This window comes from Sarcophilus harrisii, chromosome 4, assembly GCF_902635505.1.
Source record: "Sarcophilus harrisii chromosome 4, mSarHar1.11, whole genome shotgun sequence".
In the NCBI taxonomy this organism is placed as follows: Eukaryota; Metazoa; Chordata; class Mammalia; order Dasyuromorphia; family Dasyuridae; genus Sarcophilus; species Sarcophilus harrisii.
Window position 1 is genome coordinate 64,631,762 of NC_045429.1, and position 26,351 is coordinate 64,658,112.

At 35.6% G+C, this 26,351-nt stretch overlaps 1 protein-coding gene across 1 annotated transcript in view; it reads right to left on the reverse strand.

Moving 5' to 3' along the window:
- Positions 1–4,910: 4,910 nt before the first annotated feature.
- ASTN1 (astrotactin 1) overlaps positions 4,911–26,351 on the reverse strand; it is a 512,206-nt gene continuing 490,765 nt past the window's right edge. The window contains exons 21-23 of the mRNA XM_031936933.1: positions 22,242–22,342; positions 18,066–18,249; positions 4,911–8,624 (exon numbers count right to left, since the gene is read on the reverse strand). Coding sequence (XP_031792793.1) covers positions 8,387–8,624; positions 18,066–18,249; positions 22,242–22,342 — 523 coding nt within the window. The 3' untranslated portion in view covers positions 4,911–8,386. The remainder of the gene's footprint in view (positions 8,625–18,065; positions 18,250–22,241; positions 22,343–26,351) is intronic.

A 26,351-nucleotide genomic window follows, 5' to 3' on the forward strand; every position in this document is an offset into this window, starting at 1 on the left:
AAAATGGAGACAGTAATAGCACCTGTCTCACAAGGTTGTTGTGAGGATTAAATGTAAAGAGATAGATGGATGGATGGATGGATGGAGGATAGATGTTAGATATTAATAGGCAAAGGACTTTACATATCTTAAAATCCTATGTTAGTTTTGATGATGAGAGATGATGGAAGATATATGACTGGAAGCACTGATGTGAAGGATGTCATGATACATGATTACAATCTGTTATTTTTCTCTTGATTGAGCCCTTTTAACCAATAGGAATGAGCACATAACTCAGAGAAAAGAACAAAGACAACCCAGGAACAGTCTCAAACACAACAAAGAAGAAAGCACAAAGCTGACATATCCCCAAGGCTCTGAAACAGAGGGGAGTCTATTTAATGAATGAATATCACTCCAAAAGCTGGTCCACTTCAGGGAAAGTTCAGCAAACACAGCAAAGGGTAAGAATCAGAGAATCCCCCTCACTACTGAGATGTTTCAAAATCAGAGCTCCTGCAAGTATCTCTACAAGTCTTTTTCTTTGTTGGTATGAGTGATGTCTTATTAGCTCATAAAGTTATGGTTGAGTGGGAGAGAAAGATGAAGGAAGAATCATCCAAGATAAAAGACAAATCATAATGGGGACAGCAAATAACCTGGGCCATAGAGCAGTGGAATCCTTTGCATTTTAAATAACAACTCTACGGAACATAGGATAGTTTACCTCTCAGACCTGTGGAAGGGGAAGGTCTTTATGACCAAAGCAGAACTAGAGATCATTACTGATCACAAAATAGAAAATTTCGATTATACCAAACTGAAAAGTTTTTGTACAAACAAAACTAATGCAGACAAGATTAGAAGGGAAGCAATAAACTGGGAAAATATTTTTACAGTCAAAGGTTCTGATAAAGGCCTCATTTCCAAAATATATAGAGAATTAACTCTAATTTATAAAAAATCAAGCCATTCTCCAATTGAAAAATGGTCAAAGGATATGAACAGACAATTCTCAGATGAAGAAATTGAAACTATTTCTAGTCATATGAAAAGATGCTCCAAGTCATTATTAATCAGAGAAATGCAAATTAAGACAACTCTAAGATACCACTACACACCTGTCAGATTGGCTAAGATGACAGGAAAAAATAATGATGATTGTTGGAGGGGATGTGGGAAAACTGGGACATTGATTCATTGTTGGTGGAGTTGTGAACGAATCCAACCATTTTGGAGAGTAGTTTGGAACTATGCTCAAAAAGTTATCAAACTGTGCATACCCTTTGATCCAGCAGTGTTACTACTGGGATTATATCCCAAAGAGATCATAAAGAAGGGAAAGGGACCTGTATGTGCACGAATGTTTGTGGCAGCCCTTTTTGTAGTGGCTAGAAACTGGAAACTGAATGGATGTCCATCAGTTGGAGAATGACTGAATAAATTGTGGTATATGAAAATTATGGAATATTACTGTTCTGTAAGAAATGACCAACAGGATGATTTCAGAAAGGCCTGGAGAGACTTACACGAACTGATGCTGACTGAAATGAGCAGGACCAGGAGATCATTATATACTTCAACAACAATACTAGATGATGACCAGTTCTGATGGATCAGGCCATCCTCAGCAACGAGATCAACCAAATCATTTCTAATGGAGCAGTAATGAACTGAACTAGCTATACCCAGAAAAAGAACTCTGGGAGATGACTAAAAACCATTACATTGAATTCCCAATCCCTATATTTATGCACACATGCATTTTTGATTTCCTTCACAAGCTAATTGTACAATAATTCAGAGTCTGATTCTTTTTGTACAGCAAAATAATGTTTTGGTCATGTATACTTATTGGGTATCTAAGTTATATTTTAATATATTTAACATCTACTGGTCATCCTGCCATTTAGGGGAGGGGGTGGGGGGGTAAGAGGTGAAAAATTGGAACAAGAGGTTTGGCAATTGTTAATGCTGTAAAGTTACCCATGTATATATCCTGTAAATAAAAGGCTATTAAATAAAAATAAATAAATAAATAACAACTCTACAAGGAAGTTTAAGATGACTTCTTACCCATTTGGAAGGATAGTATATAGGAGAAGGGGACAAGGTACAAAAAAAAGAGGCATCCATAGGGTAGGGATAAACAAATATCACTAAATGATTATACATATCATATGATCTTAGATCTAGAGTTAGAAAAAAAAAAACAGAAAGACATTCAAGCCAAATCCCTTCATTTTATATTTGAAGGAACTGAGGCACAGGGAGATTAAGAGATAATATTGATACTTATACAGATAGCAAGTTGTTCCCAGAAGGATCTGAATCCAAGTTCTCTGCTGTCAGAGTCCATGTACCTGTGATAGCAATGTGAAAAGGTTTCAAAATTCAGAAGATCTGCATGTAAGACCTGCCCTTGCCACAGTCTTAACTCTGTAACATGGTGTTCAGTAATTTTTACACTTAAGCATCTTTCATTATGTCATTCACTCTCTCACCCCATACTCCCTGGCATAATATAAATAGAACTTCAGGGGTGGAGTCTCTCCAGAAGAAGCTAAGACACTGCATAGAATATATCTTGGATATACGTAGAGCTGCTGAAAAGAAGGGCCACCTTATTATAACAGTCAATCAACATATATTTATTAACCATTTCTGAGCTAAACATTAGAGATTCAAAGACCCAAATCATCCTTGCCCTCAGAGTTTTCACTCCAATGAAGGAATCAGTATGTGTGTAGTTAAGTACATACACATTATATAAAACTAAATGGAGAAAAGTTCTACAGGAGATAGGATTTTAGTTGGATATTGAAAGAAACTAAAAGGCAGAGATAAGAGAATACAATGTGCTGCTCAATATCTCATATTTCACCTGCACTAATTCACATGTGCAATATGTTGTCAAATCATTGCTACCTCCACATAATGATTCATATCTATCTGTATTTATCTATCTATCTCTTTATTTATCGCTCTATCGATCAATGTATCTCTCTATCTGTCTTCCCTTCTCATACATCTGTCCACATTCAGGCTCTCAGCACCTCAGTTTTTAAACTATGGGAACAGACTTCTAGTAGGTCTCCTACTTCAAATTTATCTCCATTCCAGTCTATTCTCCATTTAGCTAACAGAGTAACCTTAAACTGCAGGTCTGACCATGTCATCACACCCATTCAGTCAACTCTACTGACTCCCTCTTACAATCAGAATCAAATATGAGATCTTCTGTTCATCTTTAATATTCTAAGCATCTCTATCCTTTCCATCTTCCCAATCTTTTTCCTCTTTACATGCTCCAAGATCCAATAATATTGGTCTTCTTCCATCTTTCCATTTGTGCCTTTTCATTGGTTGTCCCCCATTCCAGGAATACTCACCATCTCCAATTGTTCTTCTTGATTTCCCTGTTTTCCTTCAAGATTCAATTAAAACCCATTTTCTGCTTGAATCCTCCTTCTTAAAACATAGTGCCTTCTCTCTGAGGTTACTTTCAGACTATCTTGTGTATATATTGTTTGTACATATTTATTGGCACTATCTCTCCCCCAATAACACCATGAGCTCCCTCAAAGTCTGAACTGATTTTGTTTGTGTGTGTATGTGTGTGCCTTTTGACTTATTTTATATCTCTTGAACTTAGAACTGTGCTTAGCCTGTGAGATGGCCCAGTAGATTAGAGTTCTGGACCTGAAATCCTGAGTTCAGATTCAATTTCAAACACTTTTTACCTAGAACATCTACTAGGAAAGTCATTTACTTTCTGTCTGCTTCAGTTTCATCAAATCTATTAAACAGGATTGTTATCAGGTTCAAATCAACATGTATTTTTGTATTTGTATTTGTATAGATATTTGTAAAGAACTTTAGCACAATGCCAAGAACACAGTAGGCACTTAATAAATGTTTGTTGCTCATAATGAAAGCTTCCAGAGCTTGTTTTTCTCCAAAAAATCTTTTGAGAAGCCACAGGCTCCTCTATTAAACAAGGGTGTATATAATGTAAATTCCTAGAAGGAAGAATATACTTTTTCTTCACCTTTGTATAGCACAATGATTATAAATGATTATTGCACTGAATGGTAGCATTTATTATTAAAGTATTACTTTAGTAAAGTTGCTTAATTTGAAAATTCTAAGTCACTTACCTGAGTTTACCTAATCAGATATTATGAAGACTGACAGCTTTTATTGTACTTTTTTTTTTTTTTTTTTTTTTTTTGTAGAGAGGTAAGTAAAAACTTTCACTGGGCATTCTTCCAGAAAGTCTTTGTATGAGAGAATGGCCTACAATGAACTTGTTAACAGAACTCTGTTCTCTTGTCCTTAGTCAAGGTTTAGTATTTCTGTGATGAGGGCACTACAGGAAGTTCCTTTGGCAACTATTGCTTGGAGGTTAAACAATTGAAACTTCTGCCACTATTTGGGTTACAATATAATTATCACCAGACTTCTTTTCAATATCCTGATCATAAACAACTTGGTGGTCATGTCAAAGTGAAGAATGATCTAATGGATAGATATTAGGAATGTTATGTATAAAAAGAGAGGAAGTTGTGGTGTCCTTAGGTTGTAGATAGAGAACTGGCCTTGGAATCAGGAAAACACAAGTTCGAATCCCATCTCTTATGGGATCTCTTATAAATATTGGCTGTAAGAGTCAGGGAAAGTCATTTAAAATCTCAAGGTTTCAAGGTGTTCCTTGAGATTATAAATTGCAGAATAGGTGCTACCTGGAATCAGTGGAAGAAAGATCATCATTAGAAGTCCCCTGAATAGTTAAAATTGCACAATTGGTACCCCTATTTATCCATTCCACTCCCCTAAGGAAAATTAATTGTAAGAATCAAAAACCAAAGAGTTATCTTATTTCCCAGTCTTTTAGAGTAGACATACAAATTCACACAACAAACAAATACTAACAGCTTGTTTAATATTTAGTTAACTTTTTCCCATATTTTTTAAAACAATTGTACAATATTTTTTAAGTAATACTGTAATACCTGAAGTTGGTCACATGGTGTTCTTTCATCCCATCTACAGCAGTAAGGTATTTCTCACACTAGATTTCTTAATAGATCATCTGAATAGCAAGAAGTGTAGTGGTGGTTTTCAATTGTTAACCAAAAAATAGTGAATGGACCAATCTCCAAAGAAAATAACTGAATGGTGAGTTAAAAATCATGAGGCTATTAGAGAGTGATACATGTTTGCTTCAAGGGGGAACACCAGAAGAAGTTTGCTTTATGAGAACATCTTCCCCAGTAGAAGGGAAGCGGGAAAGAGAGGGGGAGGGAGGAGAGGGAGGAGAAGAGAGGAGGAGGGATCGGAAAGGAAGGGAACTTCCAAAGGACTGATTAATTTGGCAATCTGGAAAATGGGAGAAGAGGAGAGGAGAGAACAGGAGAAAACAGTAAGAGAGGGGAGGGGAGGGAAAGGAGCTCCTTAAAAGTCTGATTAGTTTGGGAGACTTAACACTGAAAAGGTACCACTATCAACTTCTAGCTATAAGGGAATCCTTGCGGTAACTTCATTGCATGCCAGCTAGTGATGATAGGACTATACTCCAACAATATTGCTCATCTCTCCTAAAGATGCCCCTGTTCTTTTAGGACCCTCTTTTATATCTTGAGGGTCAATGGTGATAGCATGGGACCAAGACCAAGGTAAAGAGAAAAGCATAGGGATAGAGTAGAGGGAAATAGAGTAAGGGGATCCTATGGACACTCATTAAAAGAAAGGATTGTGAAAATAAAATAAACAAGGGTATTTAGGGAAGAATGGGTTAGGAAGTAAGTAGGGAAAAAGGAGAATGAGAGAGGATGAAAAAAGAAGGAAGGCAATCAGAGACAAGGAATATATATATATATATAAAGGGGGGAAAGAAAGGAAGAAATAGAAAGGGAGGAAGGCAATACAACAAAATCAAAAACAGAGAAAGGACAAAATTCCAGGATAATGATATAATTCACTTTTCTCCAAGGCCCATCAGCATACTCATTGCAAGGTGGGAAGATACTGGTGTTAGCATTCAAACATTTTTTTTTCCAGAGGAAAAGGAGGCAAAGCCAGTGAGCCACTGCAAAGACAATTCCCCCATCCCATCCCAATTCTGCTCTCATGCCTACTTTTTATTACTATTATTATTAATTAAATATTGTTACTCTCATCAGAAATTGTTGATGGAGCGAGCAAGTAAAAAGAAGGATCTTGTAAAAACCTCAACATTTCACCTTAGGGTTGTGTACTAATGTAGGGGAAGTGCTAATGAAGAGAGTCCTCTGTTAGCCATGGTAATAGATTCCCAGAGATCCCCCAAGTACATCCACTAGAGTAAGAGCCAGCTCTGTTCCCCATGCAGAGGTGGAAGGCTGGCCTTCAGAAAATACAAGGGATAACACATTTATTTCTTTGAACACAGAATGCAAACTCCCCCTTATCATGGGTTTCCTTTTAAAGAAGAAAGGGCCAGCTTAAATTCAAATTATAGATATATAAGTGGAATCATAGAAATACCTATAGGACTGGTGCCACCAGAACAATGACACATATTTGTGAGTCATGAAATGATGGAGGACTAATGATGTACCTCCTAAGGAGCCTCAGGAGAACATTACCTAGAAGATAAGTCTTGGGCTGATCTCCATGAAAGCTGTGGCAATGCCCTGAGAATCACCCTGTGTGGAACATATTTCTAGAATCACCTGGATTTCAAATTTGGAGGGTGAGTGAACATATCTCCTTAACTGCTCTCACAAAAGTTAAAGTCTAGCTTAATTCAATTCTGAACCTCATCAAACTTCCATTCCTCTTTCCATATCCCCTTTGTTTTTTTTTTTTTCAAATAAGGAGTAAGATAGTGAAAGGCAGTGAAGCTTGAAGTGGGCTTGAACATTTGGGGTGGTAGCTGAAAGAGACAAAATAAACTGAATTTCTTCTTATGGGGTCACTGGTGAAAATGCACAGTAAAACCCATTCTTATAGACAGCATGACAACCCTTGAACTTGCACAATGCATTTCTAGATTACCTAGCCCCAATTTGCAGTGGGGAGGACACCTTCACTGGAGTTCCTAACCGGTGAAGGGTCATGAAAAGAAAAAAATTGCAAGACTAGTTGAATAATGTAACAAGATTAGTGGGGGGGGGGAGGGTAACAGAATAAGAAACTTTCTTATGGGCATTTTGCAAGCTAAGACGCCAACATAAAGGAATCAAATGATGATTATCAGGTGAACACAGTGTATCTACGTAGGAATGGGCATGGTGAAGAGACTAAGGAAAACCTGGTAACTTGACCTTCTATGGACAAAATGTCAAAACAAATAGATTTATCTCTGGCTTGTAAAGATTCAGGTTAGAGATAATCAGGAGAAGTCATTGTTTTTTGCTTCAACTTTTCTTCCCTTGTGGAAAAGGGATAATTTCATAGATAAGAAAATCTATCTGAAGGGGGAGAAGGTAGAGAATTCACTTCCCCCTTACCAGGGAATTGGAAAAAAAGATCCCCTTGAACAAGGACATTTACTTTTAGTCCTTCTTGGATGCAGAAAAAAAAATGACCAGATGTTCTGGAAATTTTTGAAGATCTCCTTCTATATATGATACATGAAAATGATGGCAGTTTTCACCTTGAAAGAGAAAGACGCTTAAAATTCCTAATGTATCCATGAGACAGAGGAAATAAAAAGAAAAAGGGGCAAAAGCCCTCCCTCCAGATGAGGTTTCTTTTTGGTGTAACCCCAATTCTATAGGTATGGCTCACTTATAATCTGTTTAACTGGGAATGAACGAGGGATGAAGGAGGTGGCTATTAGGTGTCCCACTCTCACTCCATTGGCACCTTTGTGAAAATCAGGAGCTCCGTAGTGGGTGAATTCAATCTATTTTTTTTTGTCATAGTTAACACTTCTATACCACATTAGAGACTTTATATGCTTGGCAAGTCTAATGGATTAAAGTCTCAGCCCTTCTTCTGAGTATATCCCTCTGAATGTGAAATGGGAGGGAGACAGAGTGAGCAGTATAGGCTTCATACAGATGGAGAAAGGAAAGCTTGTGCATGATAGGTTTTTCACCTGAAGCATAGAGCAGTTTGATGAAACTCTTAGAAAAGTGAGAGAAGCAAATCAACAACAACAATAAAAATTTTAAAGAAATCCCTCAAAGGAAAAGAGTATCATATGAAACCTCAGGCTGACAATGTCATGCTGAAGAAGAATTTCATACCAAAGAAGTCCTGCAGAGAGCAGTGAATATGTCTCCTTGGTTTACATTATTTTGCCTTTGGAGGTTTCAGTAGTCCATTAGAAAAAAAAAAGTTTAATCAAGAAACCAACCAGAAAGCCCTTCCTCCCTCCTGTTCAGTCTTGCCCTGCAGGTCCCTTGAAGCTCTAGTTATCTTTGTTATCGCCATAATCATTGTACAGGACACTGAGTGTTTGCTCCTCACAGGTTTTCTTGAGGTCTCGGCTAAGCTCAGACCACTCTAGTCCATAAGGCTTGATCTCCCTATAGCGGCAAGCCAAGTATTTGAGTGAGGTGCGTTGCAAGCTTATCTTGGGTTCCTGGAGGAGGCCATTGCACCAGTTGCTGAGGTCTCCAAGTTGGGAGAGGATGAGTCCAGCTTTCCTGTGGGTCAGACACGAAGATGAAATATTGGTGAGTCATTTAGAGACAAGAAGATAAAGCATAAGGCACAGAGCAAGAGGACAGAAGTGCTGAAGATGAATAAAAGAGAATTGCAATGTGGTGTAATAGAAAAAAGGAGAGAGACAAACAAAATGAAATAATGAAAGAGAGAAGTAATATGAATTACACACATGCACACACACATATCCGAAAGAAACAGTGAGTGATTGACTTTCAATGGCAACAATTAATGAATCTCTTAATCTGTAAGAGAACAGATTACTTGTCCATGAATGAAAACTGGTTCAGATTGAATGATCAGTCAATTCAGAAAGACATTAAAAAATTCAAGTAACCAAGGTTTTTTTTAAATTTATGCTATGATTTTTTTTCTCCTTCCACAAGAAAAAATAATAAAACAAACAAAACATCTGGAGTGATAGTTCACCCATTTCAGTAGTTTTAAACTTTGAATAAAAGCATTGAGCAGTATGTAAAGCTGCCCATGGGTTCAATGATACAGATGCTGAAACAGTAAATTGTAATGAAAGAAAGATAAGTATAAGCACAATGATCTGACTGTCTCACACAGATTACTATCTTTTCAAAAAAAACATCTCTTTGGACCTTTTACCTCATTAGCTTTCCAAGGCTTCTTCCCCTATATACCCTTGAGGGCTAGTTAGAAGGCTATATTAACATCATTTAATCCCCAGATTTAAATAACTAGAAATTTCTCTGCCTTATAGTATTAAGTTTCTAGAATCAGGGAAAGTATATTAGGTGGGACATCACCCCTAATGAAGGAAGAACAAAGTTGAGTAGCATAATTCCATAGGCCTCAAAGTAGTATGCTTTTAGTCTTCCTCAAAATTAAAAGAAAAATAAAAAAGATCAATGAAACTTCCTTGAGGAGAGATGATCATAGGGGAAACTTCCTGGACTACTGTGCAATATAACTAGACTAAGTTCCAGCAATCTTTATGGAAGCATTTATTTTTCTGTAAAGCCAATCTTTTTTTCTGTTAAATCCTTATGGGATATACCTAATACAATATAATAAGTGCTTAGATCTCAAATCCTCCAATTCATTGAGTCCGGATCAGAAATACAAGAAAATAAGAGGATCACTTCTCTCAATGGTTAGCACTTTTTACAGTTAAGCTGACAGTTAAAGGAAGCTCAGGAAGGAAGGAGACCACAATTTGGAATAGACAGGAAAGTGTCAGAGAGAAGATAGTACTATTCAGAGGATCACAAAAAATGGGAGCTGAAAGAAAAATTTGAGGTCATTTAGTGTAACTATACCTGACCACTAGTCCTTTCTACAATTTATTCAATAATTGCTTATTCAGCCTTTAATTGAATTCTTCTATTAAGTGGGAATCTTCTGAGGACAAACTCTCAATTTTAGGAAAGTTAATATTTAGCTATATTTAGGTTTTTCTTGTTCTTACATTGAACAAAAATCATACCTAGTTCTCTTTTCTTATCCAAGTCAGATCAAATTAAATTCTTCTACCACATTATAGCCCTCCATATTCTAGATCTTTTTTCTTTTCCTCACTATCTTCAATTCCTTCTATCAACATTATATGGGACAGTATTGAGCCTTCATACATTTCTGGTTTCCCTCTTTAGATCAACACTATCCTTTAACAGAAATGGGGCTCAGGACTAAACAAATGAGCCACCTATAAAGTGACTGAGGCTGGCCTTGAACACTATGCCCCTGAGGTTCCTTCTATTCTATTTCTACAAATGCAATAGATTATTGTTGAATAGTATTATAGATGGGACTTTGCTTCCTTTCTTCCTTCCTCTCTCACACCTTCCTTCCTTCCTTCCTTCCTTCCTTCCTTCCTTCCTTCCTTCCTTCCTCCCTTTTCTCTTTTTTCCTTTGTAAGGAATAGAGTGTAGCAATGGGGTTATGGCACTCTGTGAACTTATACTAGTTTACAATTCTAGATTTTTAGTTGGTACTCCATATCTTGCAATTTCATACTTGTGAAATTGAACTTTTTAACCAGATATATGTCCTATATATATCTTCATTACATTTCATCTCATAAAAACCATTACATTGAATTCCCAATCCCTATATTTATGCACACCTGCATTTTTGATTTCCTTCACAAGCTAATTGTACAATATTTCAGAGTCTGATTCTTTTTGTACAGCAAAATAACGTTTTGGTCATGTATACTTATTGTGTATCTAATTTATATTTTAATATATTTAACATCTACTGGTCATCCTGCCATCTAGGGGAGGGGGTGGGGGGGTAAGAGGTGAAAAATTGGAACAAGAGGTTTGGCAATTGTTAATGCTGTAAAGTTACCCATGCATATATCCTGTAAATAAAAGGCTATTAAATAAAAATAAAATAAAAAAATAAAATAAAATAAATACATTTCATCTCATTTGATTTTGTTGATCATTCTAGCACACAGATTTTTCTTTTTGAGTCTATCAAAGTATTAACTATCCCTCTTACTTTTGCATTGTCTTTAATTTGAGACAAATACCAGCTATACATTTATATAAATGATGAATTAAATGCTGAAAAGATCAGGAATATATTCTGGCACAAAAAACCACCCTCCAAGTTGTTATTTAGATATTAATAACTGCTCTTTAGTTATTTAACTACATCCACATCTACCTAAAGATGCCATTTTTAAACTACATATCTCAATGTTCTCCATAAAGGAATTTTGAAACACTTTGTCAAATTCTTTACTGATGTTTATTGTTTTGGAATCTTGGCTCACCAGTCAAATAACCATAAAAATAGGAAATGAAATTAGTATGTGATGGTTTCTTATTAATAAGGTCACATTGACTCTCAATGATATTTCTTTTCTTAATCACAAACCATTCCTTTTTTGTAATCTTCCCAGGAATTGAAGTTCATTAGCTATAGTTTCTAGACTGGGTTCCTTTCCTTTTTATAAAATAAAGGCATTTATCCTTTATTAGTCCTAAATCACTACTCATATTCTCCATTTTCTTTCATTACATTAGAAGCTCCTTGAGGGCAGGAAATGTCCTTTTTTTTGTACATAGATCCTCAGTGTTTAGCACAGTGCCTGGCATGTAGGAGGTGTTTGATAAATGTTTAGTATTTGGTTTAGTATTAAGATGATTTTCAACAATGAATACCAGTGATTCAGCAATCACAATTTTCAATTTTTCCTAATACTCCAGGATAGTTTATCTAGGTTTGATGACTGGAATCTCTTTAAACCTTGAGTTTCTAATTTGTAAGATGATGAAGTAAATATTATCTACCTCACAGGAATGTTATCAAGGATCAAATGAAGTAGCACATGTAAAGCACTTTACAAATCTTAGCATATTTAATACGCATCAGTTATTATTATTAAATAGTATTAATAATGATGTCATTGTTAACAGCAAAGTATAATTATTTACTTAATTATCCCAGGTTTTAACTGCTTATAACCAATTTCTTCTCTAACTTTTCCAGTCCCCGAATCATTTTTGTTTGGAGAGAAATAAACAAACAATAAAAAACAACACAACAAGAACAAGGTTTTCATCACTGTATTTCTTTCCATCGTCTGTTAATATCATTCCATCCCCCCCTAAGTAGCAATTCTCTCCCTTCTTTGATCCTTTACTTTTCCTCAACATTGCTCCACAACATCATTTATGTTATTCTTAGTCTCCTTCCTCAGGCTTAATTCATTGTAAATTTTAACTCTCTGGACGCTATTTTTGCAAAGCTGCATCATGCTTTTGTATTCAAGCTATGCTACCTAACCTTGTTTGCAATTCCTTTAGTCTTTTCTCTCAAACTAAATTAGTTGATGAATTCTCTGTACAATCACTTCAGTCTTTTTAGACAGATCTCCTCCCCTTTCCATTATTAGAATTGTTGTGGATTGCATCTGTTTAATTTCAGTGTTGACAGCTTCTCTGGAGATGACTTCCTCTGTAGAATTTTAACCTATACAATCCTACCAATTTTCTCTAAATTTGTTTAAATCAACTCTCTCCGAGTTTAATGCACATGTTGGATTATGTTAGAATTTATCACACATTCTAAGAGAGAACATTTAATTTGGCCCTAATCTTCCTATATTTCTTTGGTAGGCAGAATCATGTTGGGAATTATAATTCTCCCAGCCATTACATCCATTTTTTGAAAGAATGAAAAAAAATCATTAAGGATGTGAAGAATTCATTAGCTTTTCTACTTTTTTCCACAAAGAGAATTCTAACTTCTGCCATTATAGCATACTATGGATATGCTTGTGATATACTACTTTGTCCATTTCCTTTTCCTGTCCAGATGATCTATGGCTGGATATTAAAATTTTCCCCTCATGACCCCTTTTCACTTGAGAGTTTTTATGCAACCCCAGGTATATAACTATATAAAATACGTGTACAAATCAAATCTTTACTGAATATAAATCATAATTTTGTGACCCACATTCAGTTGCAAGATCTTATTTGGAGAAAGTAAACTGCAGTTTAAGAAGCTGGGGTCTTACAATATGCACCATAAGCATGCCACTTTTGTTTCTCCCCTTACTCATGATCTTCAACAAGCTGATCTTTACCTCATGTGCATATTTCTTCTTGGTATACCCCCAAACTTATCTGTTTGTCAGATTGCTGAATAACATGATACCTTCCTAGTATTCAATTCTGTTCATGACTCAGTGATCTACTAATTCAAGTTTGCTTCCTCACTTTGAGATCCTTGGATTATTTTATTTATCGCCTATATTCTATTCATTTATGTTCCTGTATCTTTGCTGACATTCTTTGTTTCTATGTTATAACTATTATCTATGGTATCTAACTTGATAGAGTTATAAAGGCAGTGTTCCCACTCTTCCTTTCTTTTTTAGTTCCTTCCTTGGTCCAATAAAAGATCGGCCTAGGAGTTCTATATAATAGAATACATGGGGGAAGAGAAGTAATTGAAATACCAGAACAGATCTCTGTGACTTCAAGCTACCAGACCTAATTAAGCTCCATTCTGTGATAATGAAGAAATTTATGAATATAATTAATAAGCCATTCTCAGTATTTTTTTTAAAGAATCAAGATAAATGAATGTTATAGCAAGTTATCAGAATGAAAGTTTTTTTTTTCAAACTATACATGGAATTTGGATTTTTGGAATAATTATAGAATGGATTATAAAATAATTTTTTTGAGGACTTAAGAGGGAAATGATCTCTTTAAGCTAACATCAAGAACAAATCATTTGATCAATGACATTTTTTTAATATTCAGAAAAAAAAACAGGACAAAGTTAGAGGTATAGACATAGTTGGATTTCAAAAAGTTATTTGGTGCAATTTCTTCTAAAATCCATTGGAACAGGATGGGAAAAAGAAGTTGGAAGAATAATAGTACTATTAGGTAGGTACAGGACTGGTTAACTGTCTAAGCTCTTTGCATTTTAAATAATGGATTGATGTTCACCCAGATAGAAGTCTCCAGTGAAGTTTTCTTGGACTCATCTATATTACATATAAGCCATATTAATATTGTTTTAGAGGTATATCTATATATGTAAATGCATATATAGGTATATATATAGAGATATGTATTGGGTGGGCATGGGTGTGACTATAAGTGTGTGTGTGTGTGTGTGTGTGTGTAAATAAACCTGTGCTTAACTGTAGTTGGCTTGAGGTGGGAGGGGGGAATGAAAGGGGAAAAAAAGAATAAAGTAAAAAGTGTCCAACAGAAAACAAAAGCATAACATACAAGAAGCAAAAAAAAAAAAAAAGTTTGACAGTCATGAACATTATTCTATTATGATATATGCTTTCCTGAAAATGAAATTTATTGTTACATATTTTAAATCCTCCCTGATGTTCTACTAGGTCAATAAAAATACTGTTTTTAATTTTCCTTTTCTGTATTTTTTTCCTGTTTTGTATTTAGTTCCCCCCGCCCCAAGGCAATTGGGGTTAAGTAACTTGCTCAGGATCACATAACTAGGAAATGTTAAGTGTCTGAGACAAGATTTGAACTCAGATTCTCCTGACTTCAAGGCTAGTGCTCTATCCACTGTGCCACCTAGTTGCCCCCAAACAATTTTTAAAAAAAGAAAAAAAAATTCTGCATAGACACATGCTAGTGAAAACATGACTCAAAAACAGTTTGTAATATATATATATATATATATATGTATATATACATGTATATTATACATGTATATATCAGGTATGAAGGTAATGAGAACTGAAAGCCTAATGTAATGAAAGCTGTACAATATGGCAGATAAGAAAAGAAGAGATTCCCTTTGGTTATATTCAGTGGCTCCTTTTTGTTAACATTATAAAGTATAAACTTTCAAGTGCTATTCTTGGTGCTCTTCACAAAGTGGTTCCAGGCTATCTTTCATAATTCTTCCCTTCCAACCCAGACTAAACTCCTATCAACTAGGATTTCAGCTCCTATCAACTTAAGAAATCTGCACTCAACTGTCTGTATGTATTTTGACTCAATTTGTGCACAGTACCTAGGACATGTTGATTCTCTACCTTCGTAAATGTCCTATGGCTTTGCCATAGTAGATACTTCATTATTGTTTGCTGAATTCAACAAGTTGAATTAATAGAACTAATCTAGACTTTCCTGACTAGTACTCCATTCAGACTGAGACATGAGACAGTCTTGCTGTACTCAGTACTGGTCAGACCATAGCTGAAACATGAGGTCCATTTTTAGGGTCTCATTATACAAGGGATTTTGAGGAGGTAGAATTCCAAAGGTGGGACTTTTGGAATAAGGTTACTATGATGGTGAGAAGCAAGAAATCATGACATATGAATATTGCTTAAATGAATTTATTTTCCCTGAAGAAAACTGATGTGATGTGATGTGTGTGTGTGTATGCGTGTATGTGTGTGTGTGTGTGTGTGTGTGTGTGTGTGTGTGTAGGAGAATGTTAAGGCATTAATGGCATCAGGGATCAGTGATACAATAGGTGTTCACAACTTTTAAAGGAAATAGATATGGAAGACAGCTTGATATGTTTTGTTTGATTCCACAGGGCAGAAATAGGAGTAATGAGAAAAAATAAATTTAGATTTGATATGACTAAAAAAAATCCTTATAATTAGAACTATCCATGGGACAACTAGATGGCATGGTAGATAGAGCACCAGCCCTGAAGTCAGGAAGACCTGCTTTCAAATCCAGCCTCAGACAATTAATACTTACTAGCTGTGTAACTTACCTAGGGTCACACAGCTAGTAAGTATTAATTGTCACCCAACCCAACAATCTCACCAAAAAAAAAAAAAAAAAAAAAGAAAAGAAAAGAGAGAATTCAAACAATGCAAAGATTTAATAAATTGCCGCAAGCAGCAGAATCTTCTTTTCCCTAAGTCTTGGAGGTGAATTTGTATGCTTATTTCTCATGTATGATCTAGAGGGAATTTTTATTAGGTGCATGCTGGATTAGATGTTCTTTGAGGTCTGTCCCATTTCCAAACTCATGTGATTCTGGTAGATGACCGTCTTTTGGTAAGGCTCTATGAGGGATATCTTCAAAATCATTTCACCCATTTAGGGATAGCTTTCAAAGGCGAAAAAGACTCATATCTTAGGGAATGATGAATGGCCCTGACATGGAGCAAAGAAGTGCCTCTTATTCTTCACCAGGAAGTCAGCTCTCTTGCTAACATGACTATATTCCTTCCTAAAAAGAAAAATTTCTATTTCCCCAGTTCTAAACATGTGACTGTTTTTGCTCAGCTCTTTTTTCTCCTATGGCAACCAATGTCACCGAGGGTGATGTCACTCCATCCCAAAGAGACTGTGAAAGGAAGCTATCTCTCAGAGATAATGTGGGAGCAAAGGTGTTATGCTAGGAAAGTGATTTCTGGGCTGAGAGAGTGATGTGGGGTCATAGGAAGGGCAGCAACAGTCATCTCAGACTTCAAAGTTGGGTCCAAAGAAAATCAAATAAGCACTTTGCCTTCTGCCTCAGTGCTATCACCCACAAACCATTTCTCCTTTACCTATTGTCCTTTGCAGTTTGGCTGAACTGCCTGGTTGAGAGTATGTCAAGTTTCCAATTTGTCATCACCAATGACTTTGGTGAACTTCTTTGACCTCTCCAAACATATTTCCCTTCATAACCAATGACTTATTGGGAGGGAAAAAGCTGGAGGGGTGGATATCTGCATCATTTTCAAGTGCTAAAAAAGGAAAAATATCTATTTTCTTTCCCAAAGAAGGAAACTGATGAACTCATACTTGATATTGTTCTTTTGTACTGCTAATTGTTTTCCAAAAATAATTAATGTAGGTCAGAACTTTATCATACTGAAACTGCAATTATGCTAACAATTCAGTGTCTTTTATTACATATTTATTCCCCATTTTCCCTTAAGTCTTGATCTCCCTACATTCTGGAAGAAACAAGCAAAAAAAATCCTGTTCTTCAAAGGAATGCCTCAGGTCACAAAGCCAACATGTTTCCTGCATTTTTCCCCAAATTCCGAGGACATTAAGGGCATTTCAGAATGTTACTAATCTTCATGATGGAGGAGAAATGAAGCTCTAGGAGGTCATTTCTAGAAATACAAACTATGATTTCTGAGACGTGACTGCCAAGCAGAGAAATAATTTTATTTCAGAAAGATAAGCATACTTTTACAAAATAAAACAAAACAAAAACAAAAACCTCCCTTCTTTCTATAAAAAAAATGAGAAAATAAGAAAAAGAAATGTCATGGACCCTTGTCCTTCCAGAACATGAGGGATGATAAAATTACTAGATTCAGTTTGATCTTGTTTAGAGAAAAGCAAATGAGATAAAACAAAACTGATAGCTTGCTATGGCTCTTGGTTTAGTTGCCAGAGAGTGAATAAGAGGAATTCTAGACTCTAAAACTAATATGTCTATTAGCCTTGTGGAGTGCTGGTTAAGGAATATAACAAATTCATGAGGAATACATATGTACTCTATATGCCTATGTTATAAAGAATGAAATATATTTTTAGACTCTCTGAAGCCCTCGTTTTCCTTAAGGCAACAAAGAAGGGGCTATCTGATGAATTTTCTATTCCAATCTTCCTAAATCCCTTCCAGGAAATAAATATTTTGGCTTAGCTGCTTTTACCATTAGTAAAGCAACCACCTAAAGCATCTTTTAGAGCTCAGTTAGAGGCACATCCTCCAGGCTCAGGGCATAGGTATTTTGGGAGCTTAGAGAGTGTGTACTGGACTAGACTAATCAAATCATGTTTGAACAAAACTGAGGTTGACAGCACAGTGTAAAAGCTGAGGATTCACTTTTCTGAGCAACTAAGCTCACCCAGGAAAACTCATGGTGAAAATTCATGACTAGATTATCTACAGCTTGCTGGAATCATTAAACTTGAAAGGGACTAGGAAATTTAAACCAGACTATGCAATTTACCAATTACCTGGGGCCTAATTCATCTTCACATCTCCAAGTGAATTCTCCAAAACTCTCGTAATGTTGATTATAATGATAGAGGACTCGGTGGAGACTTGGAGAGCCGAGATCTAAGAGGGTGTTATATGCAGTCTGTTGTTCCTTCCCACTGGTATAGCCATTGAAGAGATTGTAGATCTTATCTGCTATTTCTGAGAGAAAAAAAGGAATGGTAAGGATTATATAAAAAGAGATAGACAGATAGACAAATATACAGATTATAATTTTGTATATGCAATATAAAAAATATATGTATGTGTGTATATATCCCTATCTCTATCTATCTACATATATAATATATATACACATACACCTATATAAATATATCTATCTGTATATATATATTTATATACCCATATACATTATACATATATACTTTACGCCCACATATACAAATGTGCATACATGACTACACACATGCACATGCATATAAACACATATATGTATATTATATGTACATATTTACTATATAAAATATATACCATATACATTATATACATATATGAATGAAATTATCTGGTTCAAACTCAGTTCAATTTAATCTAATTCAACAGATACTTATTAAGTACGCAAGTTATTAAATGAAAGCATTGTACTAGATATTAGAGACAAAAATTAAAGATTGTCTTTTCCCAGAAGGAACTTAAATTCTATCATGGTATAATCTCAGAGATACAGTCTGAGTCTGGTGATTAAAATTTTCCCAACTCCAGATTCAGTACTCTATCCAATTAGCTTCAATTTCCTTTCAATTAAAAAAAAAAAACAGGCATTCCAGGTCCCAGGTCATGTTTATGCCCATTGATTCTGTTTTAACCTACAAGATGAACTACCAAAAAGCTCAAGCGACAACTTCATCCACAGCATCCTTCACCTCAGATCTTCCTATATTCTGAATATTCCTTTTTTTTTGATGGAAGGACCAGTCATCCTGCTTACATGAAGTTTCAACATAAGAGCCATCTTCAACTTCTCACTCCTTCCTCTAACCTCTTCTTGTTCAGCTACCAAACCCTGTCACTTCCACTTTTACAACATTTCTTTTATGTGTCTCCTTGGCCAGTTCAGGCTCTTACTATCTCCAGCCTGGACTATTGCTATAGCCCCCAACAGGTCTTCCCATCACTTGTGTCTCCTTTCTCCAATATATCTTCAATAGAATTATTAATCAATCAACACATTTATTAAACAATGTAACTATGTCAGAAATGATACTAAGGACTGAGGGCATAAAAACAGATGTGAAACAGTTGCTACACTTAAAGAGTTTACATTCTAACTGAAGAAAATCATGTTCTTAAAGTACAAGATACATACAGAGTAGACATAAAAGTCTTATCTCTTTTGAGAAGAAGGCACTAACAGTTGTGGAAGTGGTAGGCAGGAAAGACTACTGCATCAGGTAGCATAAATTGCTATTCTTAAAGTACAGCCTTGACCATCTCACTCCCTTTCTGAAGAAGCTTCACTGTCTCTCTACTGCTTCTAGAATAATAAAATACCAGTTTCTCTGCATGACATGTAAAGCCTTCCACATTTAGTTCTATGGTTAAATTGTGCCCTCTCCTACAGTCTAACCATTCTGACCTACATGCTATTCTTCATCCATGATCCATCTTCCATGTCTCTGATTTCAAAAAAGACATCAACCATGTGTTGAATGAATTTTCTTCTCATTTTTGGTTTCCTTCCAGAGTATCCTCAAATATCATTTCCTACAGGAAGTCCTTCTCAGTCGCCCAGTTCTTAATTCTATTCTACTTATACTTCCATGCAATTAATTTGTCTATTTTTTTTGGTATTTCCCTTATCTCTCTCTGCCACAACACCCAGCAGAATATAAATTCTGAGAGAACAGGGATTATTTTGTTTCTGCCTTTGTATGAACCCATTTAAGCACAATGCTTGGGGTATGGTTTTTACCTCAGGTCATGGAACAGATCATCTTGTAGTACCTTTTTCACTGAATCAGTTGAATTGGATTGAAGAAAAAACATCACATGTGCATCACAGGAGTGGGGATTACTTGATAATATTGCCAGTTATAGAGAATTAGGGTTAAATACCTAGACTTTGTCCAAGAGGATTTTCTAATTTTATAATAATTCAGACTCTAATCCAATATTAAATTGGACACCTTAGTGATGGCTATTCATATTATGGTGTCTCTCCTAGGTTGACCAATAATCTCTTAAGATTTTGTGTCATCCTATGTAGATCCTAGAAATGATGTTTAAGAGAGTAGGTTTCTATACTAGATGGAAGTGCCTTAGAAGCCTAGTGTTTGCCTGCAGCTCCAATCTTATAAGTCAAAATACCTATTATAACAGAATATTTTTGTTGTTATTCTTCAATTTTTTGAGTTGTGTCTGATTCTTTGTGACCTCATTTGCCCGGCAAAGATACTAAATTAATTTGTCATTTCCTTCTTTTATATCTTTTACAGATGAGGAAACTGAGGCAAACATGGTGAAGTGACCTGGCCACGGTCACACAGCTAGTAAAAGTCTGAGGCCAGATTTGAATCTATAAAGATGAATTTTCCTGACTCCAGGCTTAGCACTTTGTTATAGAATATAACTAGACTCCATTCATATTCTTTAAAGAAAGCTCAGTTCACACTGACATTTTTCAGAGATTATAGATGAAATGGGCCAATGGATACATTGTAACAGTGTCTTGAAGTTTGTAAAGTACTGTGTTTACATTACCTCATTTAACTAAATATTTTTGACTGAACATTGTAGTTTTTAGAAGGGTTTTAGTATAGACCTGAGGAATTCTAAGACCCAAGTTCCTGAATATTAATAAGGAGGCCCTGAACAATAAATTTGTGGATTAAGATTCCTGGAGAGAAGAGAAGGGGGTTCCCAGATAATACCAAGTCTCTAGATAAAATAGAAAAGTTTTGAAACTAATAAAAAGTTACAACCCCAGAGTGTGTAAAAGCAGAACTGTGATATAGAAGAGAACTTGCACTAGTATGGTTTGTTATTCAGAATTTAGATGTAAAGAAGACAGATCTCAGATTATATCAAATCATTTCCCCTTCTAAGAAAAAAAAATTAAGAGCATTATATATAGGTCGAGGGTTTAGCACAATTCCTGAATATAGTAATTGCTAAATAAATCCTAATTGACTGACTGATCAGGAAGAAGGGGCTCACCAGAAGTAGAATTGCTTGACTCTGTGGCAACAAAGTATTTTTTCCTATTGAGAAAGAGGGCTAGCTCCCCCAGAACAATACATAAGTCAGGAGATAAGTCTATAGGTCCCTTGGAAGGTGATCTCACCATAGGGTGAAGACTCAACTCTATAACTGACTTGAGGGTTTTTCCCTTGCAGGATTGAGTAGATAATCAGAACTTTGCTGACTAATGGAACTTCTACAAAGTCTGAAAAGCTTCAGAACATAAGGTACTCCCCAGGTAGTTTATCACTGCTTGAGATGCCATAAGATTTAAATGTTCCAGGTAGGGCAAAGCAAGAGGGCCCTGGATGCTTGGTTTAGGGAGGATGGATACAGTGCTTTAAACAAAACAAAATTTTCTGAAGACAAAATTTGCCTTTTTCACCACTTTCTTCCAAAAAAAAATTCAACCCTAGTGGGAAGGCTCCAGGGTGAAGAGAAAATTCCTATTCTTTGAACTAGTTTCCAAATATCTCATTTCAATGTAGGAATAGAATTCTAATGTAATTCTAATGTGCTAATACTAAGTCTGAACTTTCCTTCCAAACTCATTTGATCAACAAGCAATTATAAGCACTTGATATGTGCCAGGTACTGAACCAGGCACTGGTGATACAAAGAGAGAAAAGAAATACTCCATCCCACTCCCAGAGCTTACATTCTATGGAGTAGAGACAATTTTTCATAGCTAAATATATGTCAAACATATAAAAATAAATACAAGATAACTTTTTGGAGAGGAAACAGTAGAAAATGAGGATACTGGGAAATCTTTCATGGATGAAAGTAGTTATTGAACTAACCTTTGAAAGAAGATATGGATTTTAAGGAGTGGAAGTAAATAAGACCATTCCATCTAGTATATAAGCACTGAGCCTCTTCAGTTCTCTTCTTTTAGTAAAGGAGAGCAATCTCTAACCACAACATTCTTTGTCAAACGCTGGCTCTCTTACCTTGGGCTTTCACGTCATCTACTACTGGACAGGGGGTCTTCACTATCACATCACTTGGTCTGGAACGTCGTCCTGTGTTGTCCACTCCCCACAGGGTAAACCTGAGGGAGTGTGGGAAGACACCAATGTTGTCATCACAATTTCTAAGAGAAAGCCATCTGAGAGATAATTCTAGAGCACAATTTCAAAGCTGTGCTTTGTCCAAAAGAGACTACATGGAGATTTAAGAGTTTGAGGTATTACTTACACCATAATGATGCTAAACAAGTAAGAAATTCTGTTAGTTCAATTGCCTACAACCGTTCTGAGATTAAAGGGTAATGCCAAAATAATTCTATATTCATTGTATTTGGTCTACTGTTTGGTAGTCATTTAATTTACTCTTTTATATAGATTCACAGTTAGAAGACTACTTAGAGACCATCTTAATTCAACATCCATCACCAGATAAGAATATTCTTTGCAGTTTACCTAAGTGGTCATCTACTATCTGCTCTCAGGCCTCCAGAAATTGGGAACCCCATTTCCCAAAAAAGCCTATTTCAATATCAAATAACTGTAATTCTATAATGACATGTTCCTTTGGCCATCCTGGATGACTTTGGAAGCTCTTCAGTATCAGGAGAGGATGTCTTCTGATATTAATATAATGCTTTGCATGTTTTAATGTTTTCCCATACACCATCACATGTGACATTTGCAATAGTCTTATGAGGTAAATAGTTAATGCATTCTCATTCCCATCCCCCAGATGGAAAAACTAACACTAAGAGAAGTTAACTTTCCCCCCAACATTTAGCTAATAAGCTGGCAGAACTGGAAAAGAAAAAGAAAACATTCTCACATAATTTGCTTCTGCTTGACACTGACCCATTTCAAACTTAACAGTGTTCATGATTAACTTCTTTTGCAATAAGATCCCCTCCATCAAACTGAGACTCAAGACAGCTTAAGCTGTCCATGATCATATAGAATGCTTACATCAGAGGCAGAATTTGAAACTCCATGTCTGGAAGAGCAGTTTCTACGTAGGACATGGAGTTTAAAAGATTTTAATTTAGACCTACTTCTCATACTTATTAGCTGTGTAACTCTGGAAAATCTATTTAATCTCTGGGTTTCTGTTTTTTTTTTTACCCATCTACATGATGCAGTGGATTGGGCACTGGACCTGAAATCAGAAAGGCCTACATTCAAATCTGTCCTCTGAAACTTGCTAACTGTGTAACTTTGGACAAATCACTTAACTCTGTTTGCCTCAGTTTCCTTATTTGTAAAAAGAACTTTAGAATAAAATGACAATCTACTTGAGTATCTTTGTCAAGAAAACTTCAAAGGGAGTCATAAAGAATCTAACTCGAGCAAAAAATTCCTGAACGTTTCTAAGTTCTAAGTAATTTTTAAAATCGCTTCTAGTCTGGAATTTAGGCTCTTGTGACCTGCTTCAACTGGTTGTTGAGAAGGTGCTTTATAAAATTTTATGTTTTTATCTACAGATAGCTGTTTCTATTCTCTTACAATAATACTGGTAATGAATCAGTTTGAATGGTGCTCTAAAGCTTCCTAAGGACTTTGCAAACATTATCCTCTCTGTTTCCCTTCAACATTTCAAGATGGCACAAGTATGGTCAACATCTCCTGAATTAGGAGCAGCCCTTTCTGGGTGCTACTTCAATATTGATTCATATTGGCACTACATACAATTTTTAGCACTTAGGGATGGTAGCTCATTAATAATAATAATAATAATAGATAAAATTTATATAATATTTACTATGTGGCAGGAATTTTGCTAAGCACTTTATAAATGCTACCTTTTATGATTCTGGCAACAACCCTTAGAGGTAAATACTACCTCAGTATGAATTAGGTAGGATATAGCCGTTAAAAAAAAAAGCAAATGCAATATTGCAGTACATGAAAAGGCAGGAATAGAAGGATGATATTCTCTAGGAATAGAAAATTGATATTTCCATGGTACTCTGCGTTGTGTCCTTGTCACTCTTGATCTTCAATCTTATGCTCAGTTTTGGGAATCATGGTTTAGGAATAGCATGAAAAACTGAAAAATATTTAGAACAGGACAACCAGGATGATGAAGGGCCTTGGATGTCAGTAGATCTGTTGGCTAAGCCCCATTTTATAGATGAGGAAACTATAATAAAAATTAAGGAACTTGGCGTGGGTCATACAGATAATATCTAAGCCAATTTTGAAGTCTTGCCTCCCTGAATTCTGACCCCACACTCTATCCACTGTCCCTCCTTTCTGCCTAGCTGCCAGTATATACCTTAATGTAAAATCCTTAAGCTGAGACAAATCGTAGTTGACAAAGTCTCATCCCAAAAGGATCTCGTCAGTTTAGAAAGTTGGATTGAATCTAATGGGGATTCATTTTGCACTTTGGGATGAAAAATCAATTTCACAATTACAAAATCAGGGAATGGGAAAGAATGGATAGATAACAACTCTTATGGGGGGGATATATCTTCGGGCTTTCTTAGACTACAAGTTCAGTATGAATTATTTAGGAGGTGGCAGTCAAAAAATTGTAATATAATCTTGTATTGTATGAAAAGTTAGGAATAGGAGGGTGATATTCTCCAGAAATAGGAGAGCAATATTCCCATTATACTCTGCCCTATACCCTCATCACTCTTGATCTTGAATCTTATGCTCAGTTTTGAGAGCCATGGTTTATTAATGACATTGAAAAGCTAAAGAATATCAGACAACCAGGATGGTAAAGGGCATCCACATCAATGGAAGATTTGTTGACTATGATTACCCTTGAATCAAGAAGATACCAAGGAACTGTGTTAGCAGTATTCATGTATTTGAAGGGCTGTCAAGTGGAAGAAAGTGGCACGGAGGGTAAAACCAGAAGTAATTTATTAAAGTTGTTGAGGTGTAAATATTGCCTTGGTGGCCCGAACAAATATTAACCAACCAATGAGACAACTAACCAAATAAATGGAAATTCCTGACAATTAGAGCTGTTTAAAAGTGAAGTGGGCTGAATAAGGACATGATGGGTTGCCCTTTCTTGGAGATCTTCAAGAGGAGGCTGAATGACCACTTGTTAGGTACATTAAATTGAGGTGTTCTTTGGTGAATAGACTGAGTGGTGTGTGTCTTAAAGTCCCTTCCAACTCTCAAAATCAATGATACTTTAATAAATTTTGCCTTTCAATCCCCAGTAAGCACAGCACCTGGAATATGATAGACAATAACTATTTATAAAATGAATATTGATATATCATTTTGTACCTATTAGAGTGGTTAAAATGCTAAAATGGAAAAGTGACATGTCAGAGATGATGTGGAAAATGGGACACTAATTCATTGTTAGTGGAATTGTGAATTAATTCAGTTATTTTGGGGAGAAATCTGGAATTATGCCCAAAGAGTTATTAAACTACCTATACCCTGTAACTCAGCAACACCATTATTCTATTTTCAAATATGATTAGAGAAAAATAAAAGGAATCTATATACTCTAAAACATTTATAGCAGCTCTCTTTGGGGTGACAAAGAACTGAAAATTGTAGGGATGTCAATCAATTGGTGAATGGTTGAACAAAGCCACGGTATATGATTATGATGGAATATTGCTGTGCTACAAGAAGTGATAATCTCAATGATTTAATAAAAACATGGAAAGACTTGCACAAAATAATGAAAAATGAAATGAATTCTCAGAACCAAGAAAACATTGTGTTCAATAACAGTAATGTTGTTTTAGGAAGAACTTTGAACAAATAAGTTGTCTATTATCAATACTCCCCAAAATGAAATGCTTGAATGACCCAATTTATCAACAACAAATGCAAGTGGAGAAAAAATACTAGAGATGGCAAAAATAGGAAGAATCAACATAATTATTTTTCATGCCCCCTTCCAAATTTTGTGTGGACTTCTGTGAGTTTCATGAAAGTTTATCCTTTTCTTTATGTTCATTGTCCCATGTAGATTCTTGGAAGGTTGCCTCTGTGACTGTGTCAGAGTCTAGTTCTCATATTGGAGCCTCTGACTATTGAATGTAATTGGATTCAATATAATAGGTATGCTTATCAAGTACTTCTTAAGTGCTAGGAGTTTAGGATTCA